The sequence below is a fragment of the Drosophila gunungcola genome, unplaced genomic scaffold, assembly GCF_025200985.1.
Source record: "Drosophila gunungcola strain Sukarami unplaced genomic scaffold, Dgunungcola_SK_2 000001F, whole genome shotgun sequence".
Lineage (NCBI taxonomy): Eukaryota > Metazoa > Arthropoda > Insecta > Diptera > Drosophilidae > Drosophila > Drosophila gunungcola.
The window spans coordinates 17,939,387-17,965,839 of NW_026453197.1; the positions used below are offsets into that span (position 1 = coordinate 17,939,387).

Below are 26,453 nucleotides of genomic sequence, written 5' to 3' on the forward strand. Positions count from 1 at the left end.
AAATGTAAATGGTTAATGGTTCTTTAAACCATATCTAAATATATTTGTTTTGTTTTGGTTTTAATGATCAATCATACCGATATCCTAAACCTAGTCATCTTCATCGCTAAGATCCTCTTCCTCCCTAGATTTTCTAGACTTTCGCTCCAGTTCCCTGGCGTAGAGTTCCTTGAAAGCTTCGTATTCCGGCAGGGTGACATGGCAGATCTTTGTGGCAAAACTCTTTTCGGACGTATCCGTAATCTGATACAATTTGTGGTTGGTAGTGGGCTCATTGGGATCGGCTTTCAGAGGCCGGGGCTTGAATAGGCCCAAACGAACCAAGAATTCGTGACGACAACGCAGCTCATCAAAGGGCAAAGATAATGCTGCGGATTTCGCTAATTCCGGCACTTCAATTCGCATCACATCTATTAGGAAATTCAATTTTTCCTCTACGGATTCCTCGGATTGGGCTATCAAATCCGGACTGTTCATCAGTAGTTTCCAAACATTTTTGCTGGTGGAAACGCGACTCTTTAGAAAGCCAATGTGGGAAAGTAACTGATGGGAGTCGCTGATGTCCAGTAATTCAGGATATTTTGTGAGTAGCAGGTGCAGAAGATTCTCGCCGAATTGACAGGCCCTCCAGATTTCCAAGCTGTTGATTATTGTATCTGGTGTTCGTTTCAGAACTGCAGGATTACCAGTGACAATCCTCAGGAAGTTCCCCGTTTCCAGGCCGTGATTTTGAAATGTTTCATGAGCTCGTCGCCAGATCTCAGGTGTAAAAATGGATAAAGTGGGTTCTATTTTGATGGCTTCGTCAATGTGGATTTGCTCTAGTTGCAAGATCTTGGGACTAGCCAGGTGTCTTACGTTAAGTAACTGTAAAATATTTTATGTATTACGATCTTTACTTATTAGAACTTAATTATACTCACCTTTGGTTGCTGTTTTAATACAACTTGGGAGTTAAATAAGAGTTTTCTAAGCATTTTTGAGGACGTTTTTCTGAAATACGCAAGCAAAACAATAAACAGCTGTTGTCTTCTTCTTCAAAATGCCATTCACCATGCAACGCAAACATCAGCATGCTTAGCTTGTACACCCACCACCAATGAAAAAAGCTAATTTGTCAAGTAAAACAGGGAAACTGACTTGTTTTTCTTGTCGGGTGCTCAGGGAATAGTTTATAAAAAAAGTTATAAATAGAACTGTCGCGTATAAAAAACAACACAGTGGAAAGTTTTATCAAAGCGTTTAGTTCTACCACGCGATGTAAGGGGCTTTAAGTAGATAATTAAAATAAGGGTGAACTAATATAAGCATTATTATATTTTACTTTCGAAAGTGCTTATATTACAAACAAAACAGCCGGCTAAATTAACACTCAAGGTTATTAAGGTGTGTTACAATATAAAAAATAATCAGAAATGTGCAAGTAATCAAGTAAATAATAGTAGGAGTACCTGTTGCCTGTTGGAAGCAAAAATAAACAAAGAACGAATAGCAAATGTACCGGTAAACTGATGGGTAATATATGTACACTGAAAAAAAAATGCTATGATCGAGGAAAACAAATGAACTTTTAAAGAGAAAATGTTTGCTTTACAGATCATATCATATTTAGAATCAGGAATGTCTGATTTAAGATATTAAATAAATAATATCCGTTTAGAGGTATACAAAAGTGTAAGAAGAGTCCAAGAAAAAATCAAATCTCTATTTCCATTATCTTTAATCTCAATGTAGTAAATGGAACGTGACAGTATTTTCTTTATTGAGGAAATTATTGCTAGAAAGAGGAGGGCTCGTTTCGATCGACTGATAGCTTTGAATGGATGTATACAGGTGGCATCCAGAATAATTCAAGTAGCACTCAAACAAGGTCAAACTCAATAACATTGTGAAATAGCACCATTAATTTTGTTCGATTTGCTTTCAAAGAATTTGGAGGGAAGATAAACTCCCGGTGGGGAGAAATAAAGCACTCGATTCTCTCGCATTCTCCGCTGATAAGGAGGCTTCTCCGCCCATATATTTAACTAATAGTCCACTCGGCTTTCCACTCATTCACAGCCCGTCCCGCAAACCAGCAACATGTCGAAACTCATCCGTTGGGGAATCGCTTCAGCCGGCAAGATCAGCGAAGATTTCGTCATCGCCCTGAGCACCCTGCCCGCCAGCGACCACAAGGTCCAGGCTGTCGCCGCCAGATCCCTGGATCGGGCCCAGGAGTTCGCCACCAAGCACTCCATCCCAAAGGCCCTCGGAAGCTACGAGGAGCTGGCCAAGAGCGGCGATGTCGGTGGGTAGAAATATATCCAACTTTCGGATTTGATAGGACCACAATTCGGAATTCAAATGGAATTCATACCTAAAAGTTGGGATAAAGTTAAAAGCCTGATTTTGTTCAATGGTTCTTATTAATTCTCAAGTTAAATTTTAATACTTAATATTTTATTCAACTGTTCTTAAAATTCCCAAGTGATTTTTTTTAAATTTTTTATAACATTAATTCGCAAGAAACTTATAGGAAGGCTAGAAAAAAGTAAAAAATAAAAATAATTAAGTAGCTCTTATATAACTTTGATAGGGAATCTATCGTTTACGAATAATAAATAATAATATATTTCCAATTTAATTTTCCCCCCTTTTCTTTCTCAGATGTGGTCTACATTGGAACGTTGAACCCCCAGCACTACGAGGTGGCTGTGCTGATGCTGAACAATGGCAAACATGTGCTCTGCGAGAAGCCTCTGGCCATGAACAAGAAGCAGGTGGAGGGCATCCTGGCTGCTGCCAAGGCCAACAAGCGCTTCTTCATGGAGGCCGTGTGGTCCCGATTTTTCCCCTCGTACCAGCACGTCAAGGAGCTCATCTCCAGCGGTCAACTTGGTCAAATTAAGGATGTGGAGGTCAACTTTGGCTTCCCATTGGAACATGTGGAACGCCTGCAGTAAGTATACAAAGTAGAAACTCAATATATAGCACTATGAACGTTTGTTAAAGCTCAATCATTTTTCTTGGTTTTGTAAATTGTTGTACATCTAAACAATGTTTGGTTTTTCTGTGCCAGAAACTGAACTTTAGAAAAAACTGACTCAATTTCAATTAACTTAAATTTCTAATTTTATCCAACTGCTCTTAAAATTCTCAAGTGCTTTTTTCAAAGCTAAAAAATTAAAATGTATTAATAAAACCTTTTTCCAAAAGAAAACGCGAGTTGGGAGGCGGCGTAGTCTACGATCTGGGAGTTTACACCATCCAGGCTTCCCAGTGGGCTTTCCAGGAGAAGCCGGAGAAGATCGAGTCCAAGGGAAGCCTCAACGCTGAGGGCATCGATGATGACGTGAGTGCCACGTTGACCTACAGCGGCGGACGTACCGCTCGCATGCGATTCTCGTCCAAGGAGAAACTGTCCAACACCGCCGTGATCAAGGGCAGCAAAGGACAAGTTACCGTAAGTAATCTAATCGAACGTCGTGATTTAACAGAATCTAATATATACTATATATATTATCTACCAGCTGATTGACTTCTGGACACCCAACAAGCTGATCGACATCGATGGCCAGGAGAAGGAGTGGCTGCCGCCCAAGGGCAAGTACGCGACCAACTACGCCAATTCCGAGGCCATGAGATACGAGGCGGAGGCAGTGCGTCAGTCCATCCTCGCCGGCGATGTGGAGAACAAGAACATGACCTACGCCGACAGTTTGCTCTTCGCCGAGATCGAGGACACCATCCGCAAGCAGATCGGTGTGCTCAACAAGTTCGACGAGGAGTAAAAGTAGATAATAAAGCTTAACATGTAACCATAACATAAGCTAATAAACACACATTTTTTTAAAATTATTTAACAACTTTTTTTAATCATCTTTTTAAGATACATATACAAGCAATAATGACCTAATGGGTTAACACTTAAAAATCAAATCTAAATTGTTTTATAAGTATTTCTGTTGATAAACAAACAAATATTATAATGAACACTGTTTATTAACAACTTGAATTTTTATTAAATGAAACCGAAAACATGTATTTTTTTATTATTTATCTTTTAATATTATCTTTTAGATACACTGCGTAAAATGTGGGTGATGGAACGTACGTTTGTATGGGACTTTTACTCAAAAGCAAATTTGTGATTTATGTATATTTTTACAATTTGTTTTTTTAAATACACTATTATATCTAAATTATTAGGCCCATTTTCCCACATTTTACACAGAATTTACCCCAAGCGGTTCCAATTTCGATGCCCCACTCTAAATCAAGGATTGACAAACAATTGTGATAAGGCAAAATATTGATTGTACTACAGACTGGCAGCAATGACATTCCCACTAGGTCGAACTCTGCTCTGCCTGGGTTGTAAGTAAAGTAGATGATATGGCAGTGTTCTCGACTAAATGATCACGTTTTCGCCGCATGATAGGCGTCGTTTAATTTAGGGGCTTGGTTATCTCAGGGTCTTGTGGGGTTTCTCCTCGCTTATCACTTATCAAGATTACCACCCAGTCTAGCATTATTGGTGAATTAGAAAAAGTTTTGGGCTCAAGATTTACTTTATTATTATTTTTTTTAATGTTAATCCAAAATGGCTTGAATTTCCATATAAAAACTATGGTTATTTATTGTCATCTTATTTTATGAATTTTTGTTAACTCTTTACACAACTGTACTTTAAAAATTTTATAGACCTATCTTATCTTCTGATAGTCGCTTAAAAAGGGGCTCGTCTTAGTTTCCAGAGATAAGATTCAGATTTTGTTACGACATTCCACTTTGTTCGATTGCGTAGAACATTTCATGACCAGCGAGCCACTAGAGATTTCGAATATATGTAGTAGAAGAAAAACTAAGGGGAAATATATTTTCATTTTTATCGAAATAGTAAAGAAGAAAAAAAAGGCTTAGTCTAAATTAAATAAAAATATAAATTTTGAAACTATATTTATACCATAGCAAGACTGCTAAGTTCTCGGAAATAGGGGAACTAAGAAATCAGGATAAGTGGACACGGGTATATAATATCCAAGTTTATTGGAATCCGAGCATCATCATCCAAAAATGTAACTTATAGAGCTGTTTGCTTCCTTATCAACCGGAATGCAATGGAATACGAAAAGTGCAATGAATGCAGATGCCAGGGACTGATAGGAGACCCCTCGGGACTGGCACTCGGTATCATTATCATGGCGTTAGTAGCTGAACGGACACGAGCCCGCGAGAGACTTGAATCGAAAGCAGAAAATAGCATTCAATACTTACTTAATTACAATGCAGAGCCAGACGAATCTGAACTGGGGCATTGCAGCGGCGGGCAGGATAACGCAGGACTTTGTCACCGCCCTGGGCACGGTGGAGAAGTCCCGCCATGTGGTGGTCGCTGTGGCCGATGTGGATGGCCAGCGTGCTCAGGAGTTCGCCCAGAGGAACCAGATCCCCAGACACTACGATGGATTCGATGCCATGGCTCTGGATCGCGAGGTGGATGTGGTATATGTGGGCACCCTGAATCCATTTCACTATGCCGTCGTCCATCTGATGTTGGCCAGGGGTAAAAATGTCCTGTGCGAGACACCAATGTGCCTGGGTTTGGAACAGGCCAAGGAGCTGTATGCTTTGGCGGAGCAACGTGGAGTATTCCTAATGGAGGGTAAGAGTAAATATATGAATATTGAATTCAAAGTGTTATATTTCATATTTAAATTTTAATAAAATTTAAAATTTTATAGTAAAATAATAAAATAATTAAAATATGAAAGCAAAGTAAAAAATATTTAATTAAGTATGATTGGCTGGTTAATTGCCAGTATTATTTTTGACTGTGATCAAATTTCAGGCATGTGGTCACGTTTTTTCCCCAGCTATGACCGTTTGAGGGAACTGCTGAACAGCGATGTCATTGGAGAGGTGACCCAGGTGAAGATCCAACATGGCTTCCGTTTGGCCCACATGGAACGCGTGTGCAATCGCTCCCTGGGAGGCTCCATCCTCATGGACATTGGCATCTATGCCCTGCAACTGGGCCAGTTTGTTTTCGGTGCTTCGCCCGTCAAAATCCTGCCCAGTGGAACGCAATTGAACAAGGATCGGGTGGATGTGCAGGGTGAGTTCATGCTGGACTATGGAGATGGACGGAGATTGGTGGCTTTGGTCACGGGACTCGAGAACCTGGAGAACGATGCCGTCATCACGGGCACCAAAGGCGAGATTAAGGTGAGCGCGCTTATCGCCATGCTTCTCCGGATCTGACCTGTGGATCGGTGGGGATTGGCTGGACTATCAGTGCAGCTGTTTCAGCCAAACTTTGTTCATCTTTGCAGCTGTCCAACTACTGGTGCTGCACTCTATTGAGCCGCTCTAATGGTCCTCCCGAATCCTGGCCTCTGCCCCAGGCCAAGTTTGATTTCCATTACACAAATACCTGCGGATTGAGATACGAGGCGGAGGAAGTGCGTCGCTGCATAGAGAAACGTCTGCTGGAGAGTCCTAAATTCACGCACGCTGAAAGTCTGGAACTAATAGCCATTACCGACGAGATGCGTCGACAGATTGGGGTCACCTATGAGGTCTAAGCCTTAAGAAATGATAGAAAAAATTTGTTGTAAATAAAAATTGGTAACTAAACAGAGTTTATTTTACTATTTTACCAGGAAATTAAATAGGTATCCGTCTGCAAAAGTGTTTCGAGATGAGAAAACTTAGTTGTAAATAAAAATGGAAAATTTCATTACAGGAGATAAAATAAGATCAAAGGCTAGAAAATAAAATAACAAATTTATACCAGATATTTAAAAGTACTTACTTGGTATGAAACTTTTAACATTGCCATGGATTTAGTGCTGTAAAAAAAGAATAAGTCAAAAGTTCTAAGTAAAAACATTATTAACACAGCAGATTTTAAAATATAAATGTCTTACCATAAACAATTTAAAACAAATAGTCCCCTATAATTCTTGCTATTTTGTATTCAATATTTATTTAAATAATTGCAATTATTTTTTCTTTTACGTTTTCATTTTTTCTGCTTTTGTCGTTATCAAGTTGCATATACATATTTCTAAACCGTACTGCATATTGTGGTTGCTTTTGTCTGTTTTTTTTTCTTTCAGTTTGCTGCCGTTTGTTGTTCTTGGTTCATAAGGGCTAATACGCTAAATGTCAGAAATGAGGAACTTAGGAGCTAAATGAATACTTAAAAGCAGCTAAATCAAGGGATAATTCTACCAAAGGCTTACACAATTCAATGGGTAATTAGATTGGATTCATAACTAAATGCAAAGTACAAAATCAATTAACGCTCGATTTCTGTTAAGCTGGGTTAAATCAAATTTGACACACAGAATTTGTTGGGGAAATTTTAAGAGGCTCTCAGCTCATTAAATTCATAGGAGGTACAAACACAGTCCTTCCATTATTTGTTCGTTTAAGATTACACAACAGAGCTAAAAAAAAATGAGTTAAAGGGAACTTGATTTTGCGATGGAAACATAGCTTAAGCAACAAAGTAACTAAACTACAGTATGCACTTAGGGACTAATTAGAATTTAACAATGAAATGATTTATACAAGGCGGTCCGAGCCCGATTCGTTGGCCCTCGCCGCTACTAAAGAGGTCTCCTGACATCGAGGAGTGACGCCAACGCTGTCCGTTTTGATTCCTGCCCCAGTTTAATCCTTCTGCCTGTCCTTGTTTTGCTCCTTTTTCAGCCACGCCCACCGCCGCCTTAAACGTAATGAAGTCTTTTGCTGTGTAAAATTGCTATAAAAACTATTCCCAGCTCTCTCTATGCTCCTCCTATTTCGATTTCAGGATGGGTCTTTTGTGCGCCCCGTACAATTCTGAAGAACTTCTTGGACTTTGAAGATTTCAATGGATTCGGAAGAACAGGCAAATTTCACTTAACTGAATGTTATTTACTAACTATTTTCTTTTGCTTACTAAAAACTTTTATAGAAATCTTTTTAAATACTTTTAAAACGGAGGAGTATATAAATATTGAACTTAAATAAAACTGGTATAATTCAAGGGAAAAATATAACAATTAAACAATTAATTGTAATAAAAAGGAAATGTTCTCAATTTAAAAGTAAAATAAAAAAATGATTAAAATCGGAAATGTGTAAATAAATGAACTTAAATACAATTAGTGTAATTCAGGGGGGAATATAACAATGTAAAAAATATTTGTAACAAAGAATAATCTTCGTTTTGCTTAAGTTGTCTGGATTCTAATTGAAATGTGATTTTAATAGATACAAATATAGCGGCTCACTTTCAAAGTAAAAATTAAAAGGACTAAACAAAAATTTTAAGGTTACAGTCAAGTTTATAGTATCCAATTAAAACTCACTGAGAGTTGTCCAAGGTAGTAAACTGCACCGAATTCTCAAATCATTAAAAACCCCATAGACTGACCCATCCAAAACCAAAAACCAATTTGGTGGTGCATTCCCTGCTCTAGGTGGACTCGCCCAAGGCTTGTTGATGCTGTTGGTCCAGCGGCTGGCGTGGTTGTGGAGCAGATGGAGGAGCAGGAGGCAGGGCCAGCGTGGTCATGGGTGGCATGGGCAGCTTGCTCTGCACGACGGCAACAATGGGCGCTGGATTCACATGCGGCGGGGGCAACGCCTCGAAGTTCATACATCCACGCTGCTGGCCATCTTCCACAATGGGCGGTGTGTCGATGGAGTCGATGGTGGACGCACTGGACGAGCTTCTGGCAGCGCCACTGAATCCCTCGGAGACGGCCACCAAGGCGGCGGTGGTGTTGCGATTGTGCTGCAGCAGATCGTTGATCTGCGAGAGGCGCGAGGAACTGGCGATCGGTGTGCTCAAACTGATAAACTCATTGGCGGTGGTGGCCGCGGAAGAAGTGGACGCGCCCGCGGCTGGCGATGATGCTGCTGCGACACCAACGACACCAACTGGATTGCCAACTAGCCGCGACGACGTGGTGGAGACAGCTATGGTCTGGTATGGAGCATTGCTGGAGGCGGTTGTGGTCGCATTTCCGTACGGCGGCACCGAGGGCACCGCACAGGAGCTAAAAGCACAGGAGCTGGTTGCTCCGGAAGCCACGGCGACGACGGGTGACGGCGAAAGCTGCGGATAGGCGGTCGGATAGGAAGTGATCTAAATAAATAACAGAAACACATTTTATAACAAAGAATAGTATTTTAAAATTAATTATATGCTAATTAAGACATCTACAGTAGCGATCAAATTAACATTAGTGGAAAATGTAAAGTGCACAAAAACACACCTTTAATTAATGCCCATAAACAGAATGAAATAAAAAAACTATTGTTTTTGTTTAATTAGTTTTTCAAGGAAAATTAAATAGGTTGCTAATTTCTTAAAATTGACTTTCAATAAACTGTTGTAAAAGATTTTATTAACATTTTTAAAATTTACTATTGTCTTATACTATGACAATTATTCATTAGATAGAGCTGCTATAAATCTTCGTTCATTTAAACTATCTATTGGAGTACAAAGGCATTTTATATTCAATCTACAATCTACAATCAATTAAAAAAGAACAAATTAAGAACAAATCGGTTTTTTGATCTTTTTTTAAAATGTTTTAAAATATTAAACCTAAGTTAAAGCTTAACGATAATATAAAAAAGGTGTTTAAAAGCGGCTTGCAAATGATTTTTGATGTCTATTCCTATTACTCTGACCGCAGCTGTATAAGTAAAGCCGACATGGCTGCCTCACCTGTGTGCTGCCGTAGCTGAGCGACTGATATAGCTCTCCGTACGAGGGCGTGGCATTGGTGCCACTGGCAAAGAGACCCGAGTCCAGGCTGTCCAGCTGGGCGTATCCCGCGTAGCTCTGGCTCTGCGCCTGCTGCTGCTGCTGTTGGGTGGCATTCATCTGGCCAGGAGTGGGTGCCACCTGCTGCTGCTGGTAGTAGCTCACACTGGTCTCGGGCGTGTAAGCTGGCGAGGCATAGCCGGAGCTGTAGTTGGATTGCGTTTGCAGGAAGTACGCGGGTGCTGGTGTAGCCGCTCCCACCGGGGAGTAGCTGATGGTCTGCTGGGATGCCGGCACCTGTTGCGGCTGGAGATGCCCCACAGAGCCCTGTCGCTGCTCCAGATCCAATCGCATCACCGTGTGAATGTAGTGAGTCCGCACCCTCGTCGGATTGAACTCCACCCGGCCGACTGTGTTGCCGCAGGCTTCGCGAGTGCATCCGCAAGGGAACATGGCGCGATCCACTTGACACTTTATACCCGCCTGGCTGCAGGCGCAGGTTTCCGGATCGCAAAACTCGCGGCAGGAGCAGCCGCAAACCTCCCTGGAGTTCCTAATGTCCCGGCACTCGCTCTTCTCGCTAGCATCGATCTTCCGCACGCCCGCTGCCTTCAGCAGGGCTCTTCTCTGCTTCGGCGTCACCGGCTGCAGGAAGCCATTGGAGCCGTCCTCCGCATCAGAGCCACTGCCCTCGCTTAGGTAATCCTCCTCGGACTCTTCGCTGTCATCGCTGCTGGAGCCGCGCGGTTGGAGCTCTTGGTTTTGGCTGCGATGTGCCCGTCCTCAATTCAGCCGCATGCTCGGCCAGGGTCATCGTCTTGAAGGCAATATGCCGGGCGCCCATGCCCAGGGTGCATCCACCAGCCGTGGGCACGCAACTGAAGCCCTGTTGTCGTGGGAAATAGTAGACCTTGACCTCGTCAAAGTTTATGGAGCGCTTGGGTCGCTTTTGGGCGGTCAGCGGGGGAGCAGACATGTCGGGCACCAGATCAATAGCATCGCTTTCCGATTCTTCCAATCTTCGCTTGAGATTGGATCTGATGGGCTTGGGTTCCTGCTTCTCCGGGGCTGCTTCTGGCTCGGCTACTTTCTCCACCGGAAGTTTCGGCAAGGTTGACGTTTCACTACCTAGTCCCGAATCAGAGCCACCATCTCTCAGCTCATCTTCCTTTCTTTTAATTGGCTTGGCGGGCTTCTGGGATTCTTCCTGATTGGTGGACGATGCCACCACTCCCGAACTGGTGGCCATTTCCGTTTCGTTGCTCAACTTCAGCCAGAGCAGCTCGCCGCTGGTGTCCACTTCCTCGTTTGTGGTGACCGACGAGGAGTCCAGAATGTTGTCTATGGCCAGCGGATCCTCGGACACGGCATCGGAGGCTATCGACGAGTTGAGCTCCGCGTCGCTGAGTACGATAATCTCGTTGTTCGGATAGTTCTCCAGCTCGAGGAACTGCTCCTCCAGTTCGGTGTCCGCGGGACCTTGTGCGAAATCCGCCAGTTCATCGTCCAGCTGCTCCAGGGGCAAGGGTAAAGAGGCCATCGCCTTGGCCTTGGCCGCATGCACTTTGGTGGCATCGATTATGGAGGTCTTGATCAGCCTTTCGATGTCGTCCTCCTCGTCATCGGCGTCGTCCATTTGGGGCAGGATTTCCTGCGCCTGCTGCGGCTCCCCCATCGCCGCTCCATCGTTCAGATCCTGCTGCCCATCCTCCTGGTTCTGCTTTCTGTCGCCTTCATCGTGCGCACTTATGCTGGCGGCGGCCTCCCTTTGACCGGTTGTCGTATTTCCAGATGAAGGGCTGAACATATTGGAACCACTAGCATTTTTTTGTATGTACGTAAATATCTTTTTGATAGGACTGAACATGCTATCCGTGTCGAGGTCCCCGAAACTGGGCCCGAAAAGCACTTGGTCTTCCTAGATCTGCGAGTTACCTTTGGTCATCATCTGCAATTGAGTAGGGGAAATGGTTATACACAATGTGGCAGGGGAAAGTACTTTGCAGGTAGCGAAAAATTCTAGATCAGGTGTGTATATACAGTGAACACTCCCAATTATAAACATGTTTTTAGAAAAAAAAAAACGTTTGCTTTTATGCATAGATAGACTGCTAGTAATCCAAATAATAAGTTGTCTATACAATTATTGTACATACAAATAAATTAAACATTTCTCATGTAATATCTTGTAACAAAAGCTCGGGTTCAAATATCACCGGTGTCAAATAGTTAATTATTAAAAATCCCAAAATTGGTCATCATATAAAAATATCTTTTTTTCTGTGTACGTGTAATGGTTTGAACATACAGAGGAATCAATCAGTTCATTTTCGCATAGATTACGTTAGCTATTTCTAGTATTCACTGTATTTGCTCAAGTGTGCGTGTGCCGAATCCTTTGAAATCCTGGATCCCCGAGAATTTCGCACACAACAAAAAGCACAACTGAAAAGTAGACACACCAAGAACTAAAATCAATATTGATTAGCTAAATTTTTGGGGGCCCACCATTGCGGGTATATATCCGCTCTTAGACCACCGGAAGGACTTGCGAGATCGGCGAGGATTATCCTTTTTGGAATTTGCGTTGCAGCTGCGACAAAAAAAATGAGAGCGAGAGAAATGACGAAAGGCGCAACTGTGTGCGTGTGTGTGCGGGGCGCTGCGAGTGTGTGCGTGCAGGAGGCGGAGCAGGACGCGATTTTATTTTCAATATCTATCAAAACTTCGTTTTTTAGCACATAAACTTAATCACTGCGCCCGTTTGCTTATTTCCAAATGGAAATCATTAAATAAATCCAATAGTTTTTGCACTTTTTCACCCTTTTCTCACTTTTTTCTCGCAATGTTATTACTTCCATTCAGTGTGACCGCGACGAGATCACTGAATTATACCAACGGACTCTTGCAAATGTACCCAAAAATACCGAAAACATACATTACATTTACCGTCGAGGAAATCGATAAATATTTAGTACGCTTTGGTTGGTTTATATAATAAAAAGTTAGTTTTGACCTTATACCTTTGTCTCGTCTATAACAGAAACCAGAGGCTGTATGACCGTTGCTTGCCCTGCTTATAACAGGTTAATAAGGAAGTGTGACCGTTGTTTGACTATATGACAACATACTATCACGCATACGTAATTAGCGGAAAAGCTCGGAGGCGGTTTATAGTCCAAAAAAAAAAGTTTCTTTCAATGTATTGAATTACTTGCTTAAATAATGAATTCTTAAGCCAGCTTAATTAAATTAACTATATTAAGATCTTAAAGCTTTTTAAACTTCGAATTTGTTAGTGACGTCAGAGTGCTAAGCCTAATATTCGGTCACACCACTTAAATATAGATCTATGTGCCGATAGGAATTTACAATTGGTTTTAGTCCGTAGTAATAACATACTACATGATCTAAAAATTCATCGCAGCTTTCCACCTTCGGCATCCTCTAATTTTCGATCAGTTTTAGTATATTTACCAGAGTGCTTTGGTATTTTCCAACGGACGTGGCGCGGTCCCACAGATAAAAATTGCAAGAAAGTTGTAAGTTAAGTTTACCAATAAACCACGCAAATTAAATTACCCAGCGCAGTGATAAAGGCAAAAAAAACCTAATAAACGCCAACAGAAAAACAGGAAAATCTACAACAACGCCCCGCAGCGGTGACGTCGCCTGGAAATCGAAAAAAACAAGAGTTGCAAAGAAACTCCGAGAGGCGAGTCGTCAGTCGCTATCTATCTCTCTCTGCGCTCGTTTCGTTTCGTTTTGTGGGGCTGTTTTTGGGCACACAATTATAGAAAAACGTAAATGCAAACAGTTTTGTGGTTGTAAGGCAAAGAGCCTCGTTAAGAAGTGCGTAAATCGGCGGGTAGTCAAGTGCTTTTGCGTTGTTGCTTTCGCCACCCGTAATTAATTAAGAAAGTTGTGTAAAATTTTTTATTCCCCCTGTCCGCCATAGTGCGAGTGTAAGAGCGAGCGCGATAGATGGCCCTGAATTTTTTGGGTGCGTTGCCCAAAAGAGCAGGCGCCAGAGCGAGACGGTCATAAGACCTGCTCCAAGTGCAGCGTACACAGTGGGTCGCTAAGGTTAAAATAGTGCATGTTTCTCATTGTTGGGAGATAAAGAAAATGCAGGTGCACTTGGAATGGAATAAAGCTGATCGTTTCGGATCGGTCCCCATTATCATTCGATTTTTACGGGCTTTAACCGCCTGAATGGAGCGAAATTTGCCCTTCTTTGTTCAGCTTGTTTTGCGTCTTAATTATTAAGAGTGCGGGTGTCTGCGGGTGGATGTATGTATGTGTATTTATCTGCAATCCGTTCCTTATCGTACCAGTCTACAAAAACTTCCCCCTCCACTTTTCCTCTCCCATGTTTTTGTTAAATCCAAAATGTAAACAAAATCGCGTCTTCTATTTCACCGCTTTTTTACATTTGTTTATTTAGGTATTTTTTCGCTTATTTTTTAATGGAGAGAATTGTGATTGTCATACAATACATATTTACCTAGTGGTATGTAAATATATTGCTAATTGTGTTCTCTGCTTTTTTAAGCGTGCTGAGAAAAATGCTGAGAAAATTGCACTTGTTGACTTTTCCAGAGAGGCAATCTCACAGTCAAGGGCACACTAATAGGGCGGTCTTATTTATAGTGCGTGCTCCCATTGAAGAAACTATGTACATAAAATGCCTTTAATTATGACGAGTTGCATACAAATTGTTCTCATATTTATTTTGTTTCTATACTGAAATATATTAAGTATATATTCAAAATGTTAATACATTAAGCTTGTAAGCAGATTAAAATTTTATATGAGAACTGCTTATATTTTTGACACCTAATTGGTTGTCGATTGTTGTGACTGCGTGGTTTTGTTGTAGTTATCGCTCTTATTTTCTCTTTTGATTCACTTGTATTAGTACGTTTGAATGACGCATCGTCAGCTGTTCTAAAAGAACCGTAATTTTCACCCATCGGTGAACGTTGTTTTATATGTTATTGAATTTTCCGTAGAAGGGTGCAAAGACCAGTTCTGTTGTTTAAGAAAAGCGCTAAAAATAACGGGTTTATAAGAGATAACTTAAATTATATATTTTCCGGTGAGTTATTTTCTCCCAGCTGCTTCGCATGAAAGACTTCCCATTAGGAATATTAGTTTTAAAAGTGGCTTATTTTAATTGAGTTTAAAGCCCGGGTTTCTTGTGTGGATGCATTAAAATGCAAAATACGTCATTCGCTGGACAACAAAAAGTAATTGTAGGCAAAATTACTTTATCGCAAATGAGAGAGCCGTTTTTATAAAGAGAACAAAATTTGCCGCTTAAGTATGTATGTGTGTGTGACTGTGCACTTTGCTCCAAAGTCTCTGTACAAAAACAATAATAGTTGGCGGATAGGAGAGGGAGAAACAAACAATTGTTGACTGACTGCATATTTTTCTCTCTCTTCCCTCGTTAATTTAATAACGCCGCACAGCAACAAAAACTGCATGCTTGTCACGCTTTTACTTTCTCCGCTTCTCTCGTTTAATTTATTTTGCATTGATTTTTATCACAGCTTCCGCCCTCATACTCTCCCACTCTTATTTTACTTTATTTCTCTCCACAAACTAAACAAGATTTGTGTAGAATTCCATCCCTCGATCTTTGTAGGTTTATCTCCTCTGTACAGTCTTCAATGTGTTAATTAATAACATCTGAGATGTCTGAGATTCCAAACGTTTGTACAAAAATTCTTACAAAGTTTAGATTTTCTGGAGAAAAATTTAGAGTTATTGCCAATAATTTTTTAATTCTTTACTTTAAAGAATTTTATGTCGTTCTTTAATACCTTTAATCCCTTAACAACTATAAAAAAATGTTCAACAAAAAATAAATAATTGGCATATAAGTCTGTTTATAAATCAATAAAGTTTTGTAAATGCAATTCAAAAAGTTGGAATTTAATAAAACAAAATTCGAGATTGAAACCTCTAGAGACTTGCTCTCATTTCAGCAATAACCTGTGGCCAACGTGGCGTATGATTCATAAGAGTTCCACTGATAACAGATAGATTGTAAAAGCCACACAAGCTGAATAATTCGAGGCGTCCTCTATATATAATAACTATATACAAATAATCATTATACATTTGTGAATAACCCGCCCTCGAAAAAGTTTTATCAGAAAATGTGTGCATTATCAATTTTGTAGTAGCCCAAAAGAGCAGCAATAAATATTTAGGGGTATTATACGATAACTTAGATATTCCATACCCAGACCGATAAGATTTTTATATTTTTATTTAATTGTAAACCGCTGGGGAAATGGGACAAAGACGGGAAAAAACAATAATTGCGCCTAAACAACATTTTTAAGGTTTCCCATTTGTGTTTGCCAAAGTATTTTTAGTTGTTGCTGTTTGTTTTTTCCTCATGCAATTAACTAAGTTTGTGTTTGTGAGTGTTTGAAGCTGACACGCACGCAATTTTCTAAAAACAGTACTTGACATTGGAAATCTAAGTTCGGATTTTGACTTTCTCAGAAAGTTAAATTTACTATCGCATGGAATTATTATGATGCTGAGTAGCGCAAGTGATAATGATTTGTGATTTGGATTGTAAAAAGTATTCAAAATTATGTCATTTATGCATAGGCAAGTTTTATAGGGCGTATTGCTTTAAATTTCAATGGGATTTATCGATTACCATTAGCTTGCGCTCTTCTTTTTTCTGTTTTTTTTGCTTCACTGATGGATGATGGCGGCCTTTTAACCATATTGTCGGACATATTGAATTAAACTTATTGGGCTTGTCAACGGCGTCATTAAACAAACGAAGGCGCCACTCTGTCCTCGTACGTTTTGTTATGTATCCACATGTGCAACGTGTTCAAAAGAGGCAGAATATAAGCTCTGGAAAGGAAATACCCCCAAAGTTTGGAATTTCCATAATTCTCTGTACAATCGTAGATCAATTGACAAGTAGTTTTAGTGATTTTATTAAATAGTTTGTTTGTATCTATTTGTTTTATAAATATATTATCTCTTTATAAAGGTTTAATGTTATTTATCTTTTAGATTCCTCGTCAAAACACATCAGCAGAGGGAGCGATTTGCAGTAACCGTCCGTAGAACCAATCATCAGTTGCCATCTCAGAGGAGGAACACCGCAACCGATCCAATCCGAACCGATCATGGCAACCACACCACGGAGCGGCGGTGCCAGCGGCACTGGAGCGGCACAGCGACCCAATGGCACCTCGCAGAACAAAAGTTGCCAATTCAAGCTGGTGCTCCTCGGCGAATCCGCCGTGGGCAAGTCATCCCTGGTGCTGCGCTTCGTCAAGGGACAGTTCCACGAGTACCAGGAGAGCACGATAGGTGCGGCCTTTTTGACACAGACCATTTGCATAGAGGACACCGTCGTCAAATTCGAGATCTGGGACACGGCTGGCCAAGAGCGGTAATTGTCGGGGGATAAACCATCAAACAGCTCGAATTTTGTTTTCTGGTTGTAATCGTTGAAACGGCTGAAAGGGCTGCATTTTGTAAACATTTATATGACTGATATTCTGTGCTTATAGTAGGAAAAGTTTATAATTGGCTTTGCGAGTAAATACTAAATCCTTTGGTTTTAAACATATAAAATGTTTATTTTTTTAATTTAAAATTAATTTTAGCTGTATGAGGTAGAATTTATACCATACTTAACTATGTATAATTTACTGAAACATACCTTTATTTGTATTTACAGATACCACAGCTTAGCTCCCATGTATTATCGTGGTGCGCAGGCCGCTATCGTCGTCTATGATATACAGAATCAAGACAGTTTTCAGCGTGCAAAGACTTGGGTCAAGGAACTGCATAAACAAGTGAGTGTCATCATCGAGCCGACTTTTCCTTTTTTCCGCTCTTCCGCTTCACCATCAAGGTCAATGCTATCTCGTGCAGAGCGTTTTATTGTTGAATAAATTTAAATTCTCTTTGTTGTTGCATTTTAAGGTCGCCCCAAGTGGGTGCATTGAACTTGATTCGGCATTTATTCACACCCCATTGAATTAATTTATTTATTTTTCTTGACCAAGGCGAACTTTTATATGTAAATTGTAGAACTTATGCCTTTAAACTGGTTGGGTGCTTAGAAAATGACTCTGATTAGTAACTTAAAATGAATAATCCTCTTTTTTTCAGGCCTCACCAAACATTGTCATTGCGCTGGCCGGAAACAAGGCGGATCTGTCAAACATTCGCGTCGTGGAGTTCGATGAAGCGAAGCAATATGCCGAGGAGAACGGCTTGCTGTTCATGGAAACGTCCGCCAAGACGGGCATGAATGTAAACGACATCTTCTTGGCCATTGGTAGGCTATTAAATATGCCCAAAAGCAGACAGGAAACTTAGCTAATTTCGTATTCCTAATTACAGCTAAAAAACTACCTAAGAACGATGGCGCCAACAATCAGGGAACCAGCATAAGGCCGAATGGGAACGAAACAAATCGACCGACGAACAATTGCTGCAAGTGATGTCCCTTTGTAGGTTAGTTTATAGCAGTCAAACGATTTACTTCTTGCTAATTTACGTTTCGTTTTTGCGTTCTAGAAAATGAAATTTCCAACGAGAGATTTGAAAAGTTTATGCTGATAATTATAAATAAAAAAAATTATTTAAAAATTTAACAGAATCCGAAAGAAATACCTACAGCCGGCTCTCCCAGGGGACAGTAAAATTCATTTGAGAGCCCCAAAAAAAACAATAATGATAAAGACCGCATAATAACAATTATAAACTTAACAAGATGGAGTCCGCCTCCCCAACATAAACGAAAGTTGCAATTGAAGAAAGTTAGTTATCAATCCCCACACCTCAGATTCATTTGACTCGATGTCTGTCCAAAAACTAAACTGACACACGCCCCGCAATTGAGCTAAACTATCAGTATGATACCAACATAAACCATTTCAAATAACAACGCAAAATAATATAACTAGAGAAGAGAAAGCGCAGGAGGTTTTTTGCAGAGTTCATCGTGTCGTAGAAAGTTTGAAAATGTATTGTATAAAAAAAAAAAAAAAACCGGAAACCATCTAAGCGAGCAAAAAATATTTGTAAAGTTTACATTTCGTGTAAGTTTCTGAGCGAATTAAGTCAGGGGAAGATTCAGATTCCAGTTGCAGTTGTTCTCAGCAGCGTTCCAAATAAAACAAACAAACAAACAAACACCACAAGGAGCAAAAGTTCAGGCCAGCGGCTGAAGATCCTCGCTCGCCTCGGTCTGTGGCAATGTGTGTGTCTCTCCGGCTCCAAAGTGCGGATTCCGGATTCGGATTCGACTTCGGGTCGCCGTGGACACGTGTGATAGTTGCAATTTATATAAATTATATATACACATATGAAAAAAAGGAAAACAAAACTACAAAAAAAAAAACAAACAAATTATGCATAATTTATCTTTTTTTAATTTCGTCTTGCGTTGAACTATTTTTCCACATTCTAGCAACAATCGAAGATTTAATGCTACTATCTTTAAACATAAACATGAAAAGAGAAACTATCGTAAACCATAAAAATTAAACTTACATCTAGTATGCAATTAAGCCGAGGAAGTAAAGTGAATTCTTAAACATAAACCTTGAAATACTTTACCATAAATGCAAAAAGAAACAAACATAAATAAATCGAAACGAACAACACAATACCATAAACAATTTGTTTAAATCGTTCCACAAAACATCTATGATTTGATTTACAATTGTATTGCAAGCGATCAAAAGCCGATCAAATCCGATGCTTATTTCTTTCCAATTTATAATTTTTATGTTGTCTGTATGTATTTAAATTTAACATTTATAAATTATAATAAATGAAAACATCGTATATACTTATATATATATGAATCCGTATATATATAAAGTCATTCGATTTGAATCGAGAATGAGCCGGCATTCGTATTTAAATTGTGGGTTTTCACAGATCTTAATAAAAACTTGAGTTGAAAAAATTTAGGGTTTGTTTAAGGACTTGCCTTATCTGCCAAGTTCCAGTAGTAGATATTTATAGCTAGTTGAGTTTTAAAGATAATCATGATGGATGATGAATTAATAGTCATCGAGTCTGACAGGGGAACTTTAAATTGTCATTATATTATTCGTTTATTTAGTCAAGAGTCGAAGCTCTTTCAAACCGGATCGGTCAAAGATGGAGCCTGAATTTTGTTTTGGAGTAGTTCTCTTAGGTAACTACAACGTTGGAAAGTCATCGTTGCTGTCTTGCTATGTAAATGGCAAAGTTCCTGAAAAAATCAAACACACCTCGGGAGTGGAGTTTCTGGTAAAAACTATTGCCGAACCCTGTGTAACAACCAAACTTAAAATTTGGGATACTGCAGGTCATGAGCGGTGAGTATCATAGATATAACAAAAACCCATTAATGAATTAATATTTTTTGTAAATGATTTATTTCTATTGTAAAAAATAATGCCTGGTATTGCGGCTTTTTGATGACTTTAAATTAATTTACGATTCATTTCAATTAGATTAAGGCATATAGTGCAAAGTCATTATACAAACCATGATGGTGCATTGCTGGTATACGATATTCACGATCGGACGAGCTACAGTGATGTGATAAAATGGGCCGAGAAACTCAACGATTGGGTTTGACTTAAATCGGTCTGTTTGTTTTATAAAATTAAACGATATCTATAATTTCTAGACACTTAAACCCAGGAAGGTTATAGCCATAGTGGGCAACAAAGCTGATATATCCGAAAATAGAGCTGTGCCCTCCGAAGAGGCAGAAAAATATGCAGAACGAAACGGATTAATCTTCTGGGAAACATCTGCAACCACAAACTTGAATGTCAACAAGTGTTTTTTAGAAGTTGGTTAGTTAAATAGCGATTATTATATATATGATTTTAATAATTCGGGGAACTTTTTTCCAGCTATTGCTATAAGAAATGCGAAAAAGTTACTTAAGCATAAAAGATCATCTTGGTATTTGTAATATTGTAAAAGAGTATAAAGAAAATTAAAAATCTTTTATTTTGTATTTAACATTAACATACGAAAAATGAAAAAATAGTTTGTACTTACATATTTCTAAGAAGCAGATTTCAATTTCCCAAAAAAAAAACCATAAACAAAACAAATAAATAAAATAAATGTTGGAGCATTCTCCCAGTGCCCATAATTAAAAAGGATTTATCTGTTAAGTTTATTAACCTTTTCTAATTCCCATTTGATTTCTTTTTATTTAAAATTATAGCTGATTAAGATGCCTCTCGAAATAAATACATACTTAACTTACTGTATTTGGTTACAATTTTCTTTTTGGTTTCGTATTGTATAAGTATTGTATATATATTTTTGTTTGTTTGTATCATTCTTGCTACTTTGTTTTCCATTTATAAGAATAATTATATTGTATGACTAGCATAGATTTTCCGTATGCGTCTTGACTTGCTGTTAGAATAGTCGAGTTCGATTTTGAGTTACTTTTTCAAGATAAATCATAGAGAGTACATGCTAACCTACTACAAGGCAACTAAATGGCTTCAATCAGGAGATTTTTATGCTATAGTAACGTACATAGATAACAGGGAGAAAAAAAGTCTTAACTAAATTAAATTTTAAAATAGAGAAACTAAAAATGGCAGAATCTCGTTAAGGGCAGTTTTCGTAGACAGTTGAGTATTGAAATTCGGAGAAATTAGTTAGGTTTGGATCGAACATTTTTATTTTTTATTATCTAACACAAATGCTAACAATTGCATAACAAAAGGTTGGCTCAACAAAAACAATATACATACAGATAAGTTAAGATGCATTTTGGATCGTTTATCCATAATCGTTATTCCACTTGAAATATCACTTACGTAAGAGAAGTTTATATCTGTGTCTGGTATCGGTATTTTCTAGATTTAGTTCCTAATCTAAAATTTTGTCTTTCTTAGTTTTGCTTTTGGTATTGTTTTGATAAACCAGTTAATTTGTTGTTTGTTTCCGTGGTTTAAGTCTAAACATTGTCTTTTTTTTGTTTTTCATTTATTTCTATAAAATTTACAAAATTACGTTCCATTTCTTGTCTTTTATTCGTCTGTCGTTTTTATTTTAAATCGATAGCTTTGCCCAAAAACTGTGTGTATATACTGATTCCGGGAGGTCTTCCCCCAATTTCCTATAAACTCGCTTATCACTTAGCTTACAAGTAAGTTCTCTTTATATATCGCGTCGTCAATTAGCTCCTCAAGAAAATTGCGAATCTTGAAAGTTTAAACTGAATAAACTGCCTTTTGCTTTTGATTTCGTTTTCTATACAATAAGTGGCTCATCGCCGTGCAGATCACAGGATCCGATATTCTCGCCCTGGTACGTTGAGAAATCGCTGATAATCGCTGTGGGTTCGGCGCCGAACTGGATGTCCTGCAGGCAGCCCTTGAAAGGATCGAAGAACCGGCCCTTTGTGCGCCTGCTCACCGAGTCCGAATTGGGGAAGCCACCTGTTTCGGTTGAAAATAATCAAATAACACTCTTATCAATTCATATTTAAATTTAAATAGTTGCCAGTGCTGGGTAAGGTATATTCTGCTGTTAACAGCACTCTACAAAAGAAGCGCTAACAGCGTCGAGAACTTTAAGTTAGAATAAAAACATTTATTTGTTTGTGCTAATTTAGAAGAAAATAAATAATTTATAAAAAAATTAATTATGAAAATAACATTATTTTAAAGTGTTTAAATTATTTTCTAACAGCTTAAGGGTGAGCATAACTTTTTTAATTAAGTCTTTCTTGTTTGTATATTGCATGAAAAAGGTTTTTATTTGCAGATGATTTGTATTAACAGACTATCGTATCAACAGCTGTTTTAAGCCATCGAGTTGGCAGCACGGCTTAAACAATCGTCTTGCTTTCTCCCTCCCACTACCAGTGTTAGTTTTAACTCGGCTCGCGACTTTTCAACAAGTGAACTAATGTAAAGTATAAAATAAAACTGTGGCTTTTGTTTATGTTTTTTAGTTAGCAAAAAGGCGCGGAAAAGTGTTGTTTGTAGTTACTAACAAACTGATAACTGCATGCAAGTGATTTAATCAGCGGCCTGAGCTTCATTTTACAGATTTTAAAAATGTTAAGTGCACTTAGTAAATGTTTATGTTTTGTGAACATTTAAAATAAAAGTAGGTTTTATGTTCATCGTTAACAAAAAAACATTTTGTAGAAAAAAACGTAAAACGGTAAGCGGATTAAGTAAGCATTAAGCATTAAGTAAGCATTAAGCATAAAGCATTTTGGTGGTATTTAGTTAAAAGGTTAAATAATGTTATAAGGTCAAAAAAACTATTATTTTTGTATAAGTTACAATTTTTTGTGTTGAATATGTATGTCTGTTGGTATGATCTTGACAGGGTTGACAAATGTTATATGGTCTAAATATTATTTTTTTTATAAATAATAGATAAAAATGTTATAATACTTAAATACTTTTCTCTTTGTATTAATATTTTTTTATTTGTTAAAAAAGTCTACTAGTATGATCACAAATATTGCAAAAATATAAAAGTTCTTTAAAAACTAATATAGGGTTTCATATAAAATGTGTAGTATAGTTCTGAAACTCACCCAAGTAGAAGACATCCTCGTAGCTAATTGTTGGCTCCTTGCTGGCATTTTTGCGCCTTCCCGCAATAGTTGTTCTCGGTGTGGTCGAGGCTAAAGGTGATCTTCCACCTTCGGGCAATCTCTCCGTGAAGATCACCTCCCCGTCCAGCTGGAGTTCCAGCCTCGATCGGTCCAGCAGCACACTCGTCCAGTGCCAAGCGCCATCGGCTATGAATCCGCTGGCCGGGGCCCTCACCGTGTCGTTGGCACTTCCCAGCAGATTACTGGCCAGCTTCAGGTGACCCGCCTCCAAGCCCAGTCCCAGGAACTTGCTCCTCTCGTGCTCGCTCCACAGGAGCAGTCCGTCCGGCTCAATGGTGGAGAAATTCAGCGAAACTTGGATGGCTTCGCGGGGGCGGACATAGAGCGAGGGTCCCCGTCTCTTGTCTTTCATCGGAATTCGCGGCGGCGGCAAGATCAGGTAACTGTTGCCGCGGAAGCTCGGCGTCGTCGGCTTGCTCATAGCTAGGAAAATCAGAAAAAAATATATACAAAAATCATATTATATGGCGGCGGTGAGGAAAAAGAGGGAGGCGGCACACACGACGATCGCTGCATTAAACATGTTGCATGCGATACATAATTAAATTACAGCATCAGCTTGCCGCTCCAGCTGCATTGTTCGTCTTCTCGTCTTTTGTTTCGCTTTATGAATCTTCATCTTTAGGCCCTGATCTCGTTTATAGGCCTACCATCATTTGCCACTTAGACTTGCTTAACAATCTTTTTCTAATCTTACAGGTTTTCTTGTCACTACTTTAAAACTATTACAAGTGCCTTTTTATTAAGTCGAATAATATAAATATAATTTCTTCAGACAATAAACAATTTTAAAATTAGTTTGACACTTTTTAAACAAAAAATGTTTAAAAAGTTTTCGTTATATGTATAAAACAAAATTATATAATTCAGTTCGTTTATTTATTTCCTTTGTGTTTATTTATTTACTTCCAATTTCACTCCTTTCATTTGTCAGCATTTTTCTTTAACTTCACTAGCTTTCCAGTTTTTTTCTCGTTATGAATCGTCTTTCAGAACCTGAACTCAACTCGAGGGAAATATTAATCTTTATTATCGTGCGGTTATAAATTTTCTCTACACTTCCTCTCACTTTTCTCTTCTATCTTTTTTCTTTATAAAGCATCTTGTCACACTTGTCTGTCATAAATTTGTATCTATACTTGGGGTTCTTCGCTTTCCCTATTTATTTTTTCGAATTGTTCCCTTTAGTTCTTATCTGTTAATTTACCCTTCACCGACTTGCATTTTTTCAATCTTAACTTGATTTTGTGGCATGTTAATTTACAATTTGCTAATAAGTGAAAGGCAGCCAGCTGAACCTCCACATATAACATCCGATAGATAAAGAAATAAGAAAATAAAACGCATCTGCCAATATCATATAATCAAAAAGCTTGTTTTGCAGATGCTTGATTGATGTTTCGCATTGTGTCATTATCATTTTGAATAATGTTGCATTTACGAGGGGGTATTAAAAAATTGAAATTACTGATTGACTAGCAAAAAATATGAAAGTTTCTAGAACTGCAAAAATGTAAAGTTTCTAAGTTGAGTACTTGTTGAGTTCAAAAAAAATTGACCAATTTATTTGAATAAATAATTAACTTTATTTAATTTTTAGCCAACACAAACCTATGTGTAAAATTAATTTATTTGAGTTATTTTAAATTCAGCATAGCAAATTCCGGAACATTACAGCCAAGTTTAGTTTAATAAATTAAATTTGTAATTATTTGTTAGTAAATATGGTTAAATTTATTACTGATTAATATAAAGAAATAGTCTTCTATGCCATAGCTATGTAAATTAGTTCGAAAAAAACGAGAGCATTCAACTTTGAGTCATGACAAGTTTTAATTATTCTCCGTTTCTATTAACATTCGGATTTATAGTTATTTTTTTGTGGGCAGTTATTGCTTTTGTTGTGAATCACAGATCGCTAATTTCGGTGTTTTTTTTTTGGCCAACCAACTTCCTGACCCCGCTGTGCACTGAACCATCCAGAATCCAAATGCCGCCGTTAATGGTTATTTTCTGCTGCCGTCAATCTCTAATTATAATAATAATGTTGTTCTACTCTGCGGTTTCAAAACTTGTTTGCCCCGAAAACTCCGCAGAACAAAACTCACAAAAAGAGATCATAAACAATAAAATCATTTTAGCTTCTGTAGGAATTGCGAAAACAAACTTTTACTCGTGACACAATTTTGAGAATTGAACTTGAAGCAGTGCGAAGATTTATGAAACTTGTTTTTCTCGCCATTAATATGATTTATAGCTACTGTAACTAAACCTCGTTTTTGTTGAAAACTCACTGAATCATAAGCTGCACCCGATGTTCCTAAGGTTATTCACCTTTTTCGGTTACTTTGTAATTATTTTCGAAGCACTCACCAATTTCGCAGTAGAAGCCGCCCCAGCCATTTGGACACGAACAGCGTCCACTTCTCAAACATCGGCCATTATTTTTGCACGGAATGAGCTTGCACGTCTCCGAATATTCGCAGCGATCTCCTTTTGCATATTCCGGGCAGATGCAGTGCGGCTGCAGCTTCTCGTCCAGCCAACAATGTCCGCCGGATTCGCAGGAATCTCCGCCACAGGCGGTGCCATCACAGTCTCGAATATTGCGCGATTCTGTTAAATAAATATAAATTAATTTAGAAATTAATTTGATTAGTCAATTAGTTATGAACTTATGAATATTATAAATCAAGAAGATATTTCTTATTAATTTTTTAAACATTTCACATTGTACACCAAAATTTGTTTCGTTTAATTTGTGTTATGGGCCATTAAGTTTTAAAATTTTAAATTTATAATTAATCTTATAATCCTTAAAGCTTATTTAATTGTAAAAAATATATGTAAAATCATTGAATATAATTGGATAGATAAGGTTTGAGAAAATATAATATTAAATGAATATTTAAATACATGACGATCATAAACTGAAAAATCTAGCGTAAAAACGTCGAATTTATAGCTCTTTTTCTCTGTGTAAGTTTAACTTAGAGACCCATTAAG

The 26,453-nt window shown here is 38.4% G+C and overlaps 7 protein-coding genes across 12 annotated transcripts in view; 4 read left to right on the plus strand and 3 right to left on the minus strand.

Annotated features, from left to right (window-relative positions):
- Window positions 1-3: 3 nt before the first annotated feature.
- LOC128261388 (uncharacterized) lies at window positions 4-1,044 on the minus strand. Its single transcript, XM_052995065.1, has 2 exons — window positions 924-1,044; window positions 4-867 (listed from the first exon to the last, which is right to left on the minus strand). Exons 1-2 carry the CDS (start codon window positions 975-977, stop codon window positions 91-93), a joined length of 831 nt encoding a protein of 276 aa, XP_052851025.1. The 5' UTR covers window positions 978-1,044; the 3' UTR covers window positions 4-90.
- A 71-nt stretch (window positions 1,045-1,115) lies between these two features.
- On the plus strand, window positions 1,116-3,840 carry LOC128261387 (trans-1,2-dihydrobenzene-1,2-diol dehydrogenase). Of its 2 annotated transcripts, none has more exons than XM_052995063.1 (5): window positions 1,116-1,260; window positions 2,062-2,290; window positions 2,650-2,941; window positions 3,199-3,445; window positions 3,513-3,840. In XM_052995063.1, exons 2-5 carry the CDS (start codon window positions 2,083-2,085, stop codon window positions 3,771-3,773), a joined length of 1,008 nt encoding a protein of 335 aa, XP_052851023.1. In that variant the 5' UTR covers window positions 1,116-1,260; window positions 2,062-2,082; the 3' UTR covers window positions 3,774-3,840. The 2 variants fall into 2 exon arrangements, with proteins under 2 accessions (XP_052851023.1, XP_052851024.1); XM_052995064.1 differs by lacking the exon at window positions 1,116-1,260 and adding an exon at window positions 1,274-1,386.
- A 771-nt stretch (window positions 3,841-4,611) lies between these two features.
- On the plus strand, window positions 4,612-6,621 carry LOC128262665 (trans-1,2-dihydrobenzene-1,2-diol dehydrogenase). 2 transcript variants are annotated; one of them, XM_052997057.1, is made up of 3 exons: window positions 4,612-5,647; window positions 5,834-6,210; window positions 6,318-6,621. In XM_052997057.1, the coding sequence occupies exons 1-3, from the start codon at window positions 5,269-5,271 to the stop codon at window positions 6,567-6,569; spliced, it is 1,008 nt and encodes a 335-aa protein (XP_052853017.1). In that variant the 5' UTR covers window positions 4,612-5,268; the 3' UTR covers window positions 6,570-6,621. The 2 variants fall into 2 exon arrangements, with proteins under 2 accessions (XP_052853017.1, XP_052853018.1); XM_052997058.1 differs by having other exon boundaries at window positions 5,517-5,647; window positions 5,805-6,210.
- A 326-nt stretch (window positions 6,622-6,947) lies between these two features.
- LOC128262662 (uncharacterized) lies at window positions 6,948-12,656 on the minus strand. The gene is given in 4 exon segments (XM_052997055.1): window positions 6,948-9,130; window positions 9,722-10,540; window positions 10,542-11,708; window positions 12,269-12,656. Coding segments are annotated over 3 exon segments (2,580 nt in total). The 5' UTR covers window positions 11,628-11,708; window positions 12,269-12,656; the 3' UTR covers window positions 6,948-8,455.
- A 561-nt stretch (window positions 12,657-13,217) lies between these two features.
- LOC128262672 (ras-related protein Rab-5B) lies at window positions 13,218-19,679 on the plus strand. 4 transcript variants are annotated; one of them, XM_052997070.1, is made up of 6 exons: window positions 13,218-13,302; window positions 16,820-17,204; window positions 17,496-17,616; window positions 17,936-18,104; window positions 18,170-18,283; window positions 18,347-19,679. In XM_052997070.1, exons 2-5 carry the CDS (start codon window positions 16,936-16,938, stop codon window positions 18,268-18,270), a joined length of 660 nt encoding a protein of 219 aa, XP_052853030.1. In that variant the 5' UTR covers window positions 13,218-13,302; window positions 16,820-16,935; the 3' UTR covers window positions 18,271-18,283; window positions 18,347-19,679. The 4 variants fall into 4 exon arrangements, with proteins under 4 accessions (XP_052853030.1, XP_052853026.1, XP_052853029.1 ...); XM_052997066.1 differs by lacking the exon at window positions 13,218-13,302 and adding an exon at window positions 13,309-13,563; XM_052997069.1 differs by lacking the exon at window positions 13,218-13,302 and adding an exon at window positions 13,309-13,475.
- Window positions 19,680-19,827: 148 nt separating this feature from the next.
- Window positions 19,828-20,834, plus strand: LOC128262674 (ras-related protein rab-11.1-like). Its single transcript, XM_052997072.1, has 4 exons — window positions 19,828-20,142; window positions 20,281-20,401; window positions 20,460-20,631; window positions 20,692-20,834. Exons 1-4 carry the CDS (start codon window positions 19,943-19,945, stop codon window positions 20,751-20,753), a joined length of 555 nt encoding a protein of 184 aa, XP_052853032.1. The 5' UTR covers window positions 19,828-19,942; the 3' UTR covers window positions 20,754-20,834.
- A 123-nt stretch (window positions 20,835-20,957) lies between these two features.
- Window positions 20,958-26,453, minus strand: part of LOC128262661 (protein eyes shut) — a 55,592-nt gene continuing 50,096 nt past the window's right edge. The window contains exons 12-14 of the mRNA XM_052997054.1: window positions 25,821-26,063; window positions 23,367-23,870; window positions 20,958-22,248 (exon numbers count right to left, since the gene is read on the minus strand). Of these exons, the coding sequence (XP_052853014.1) occupies window positions 22,061-22,248; window positions 23,367-23,870; window positions 25,821-26,063 (935 nt within the window). The 3' untranslated portion in view covers window positions 20,958-22,060. The remainder of the gene's footprint in view (window positions 22,249-23,366; window positions 23,871-25,820; window positions 26,064-26,453) is intronic.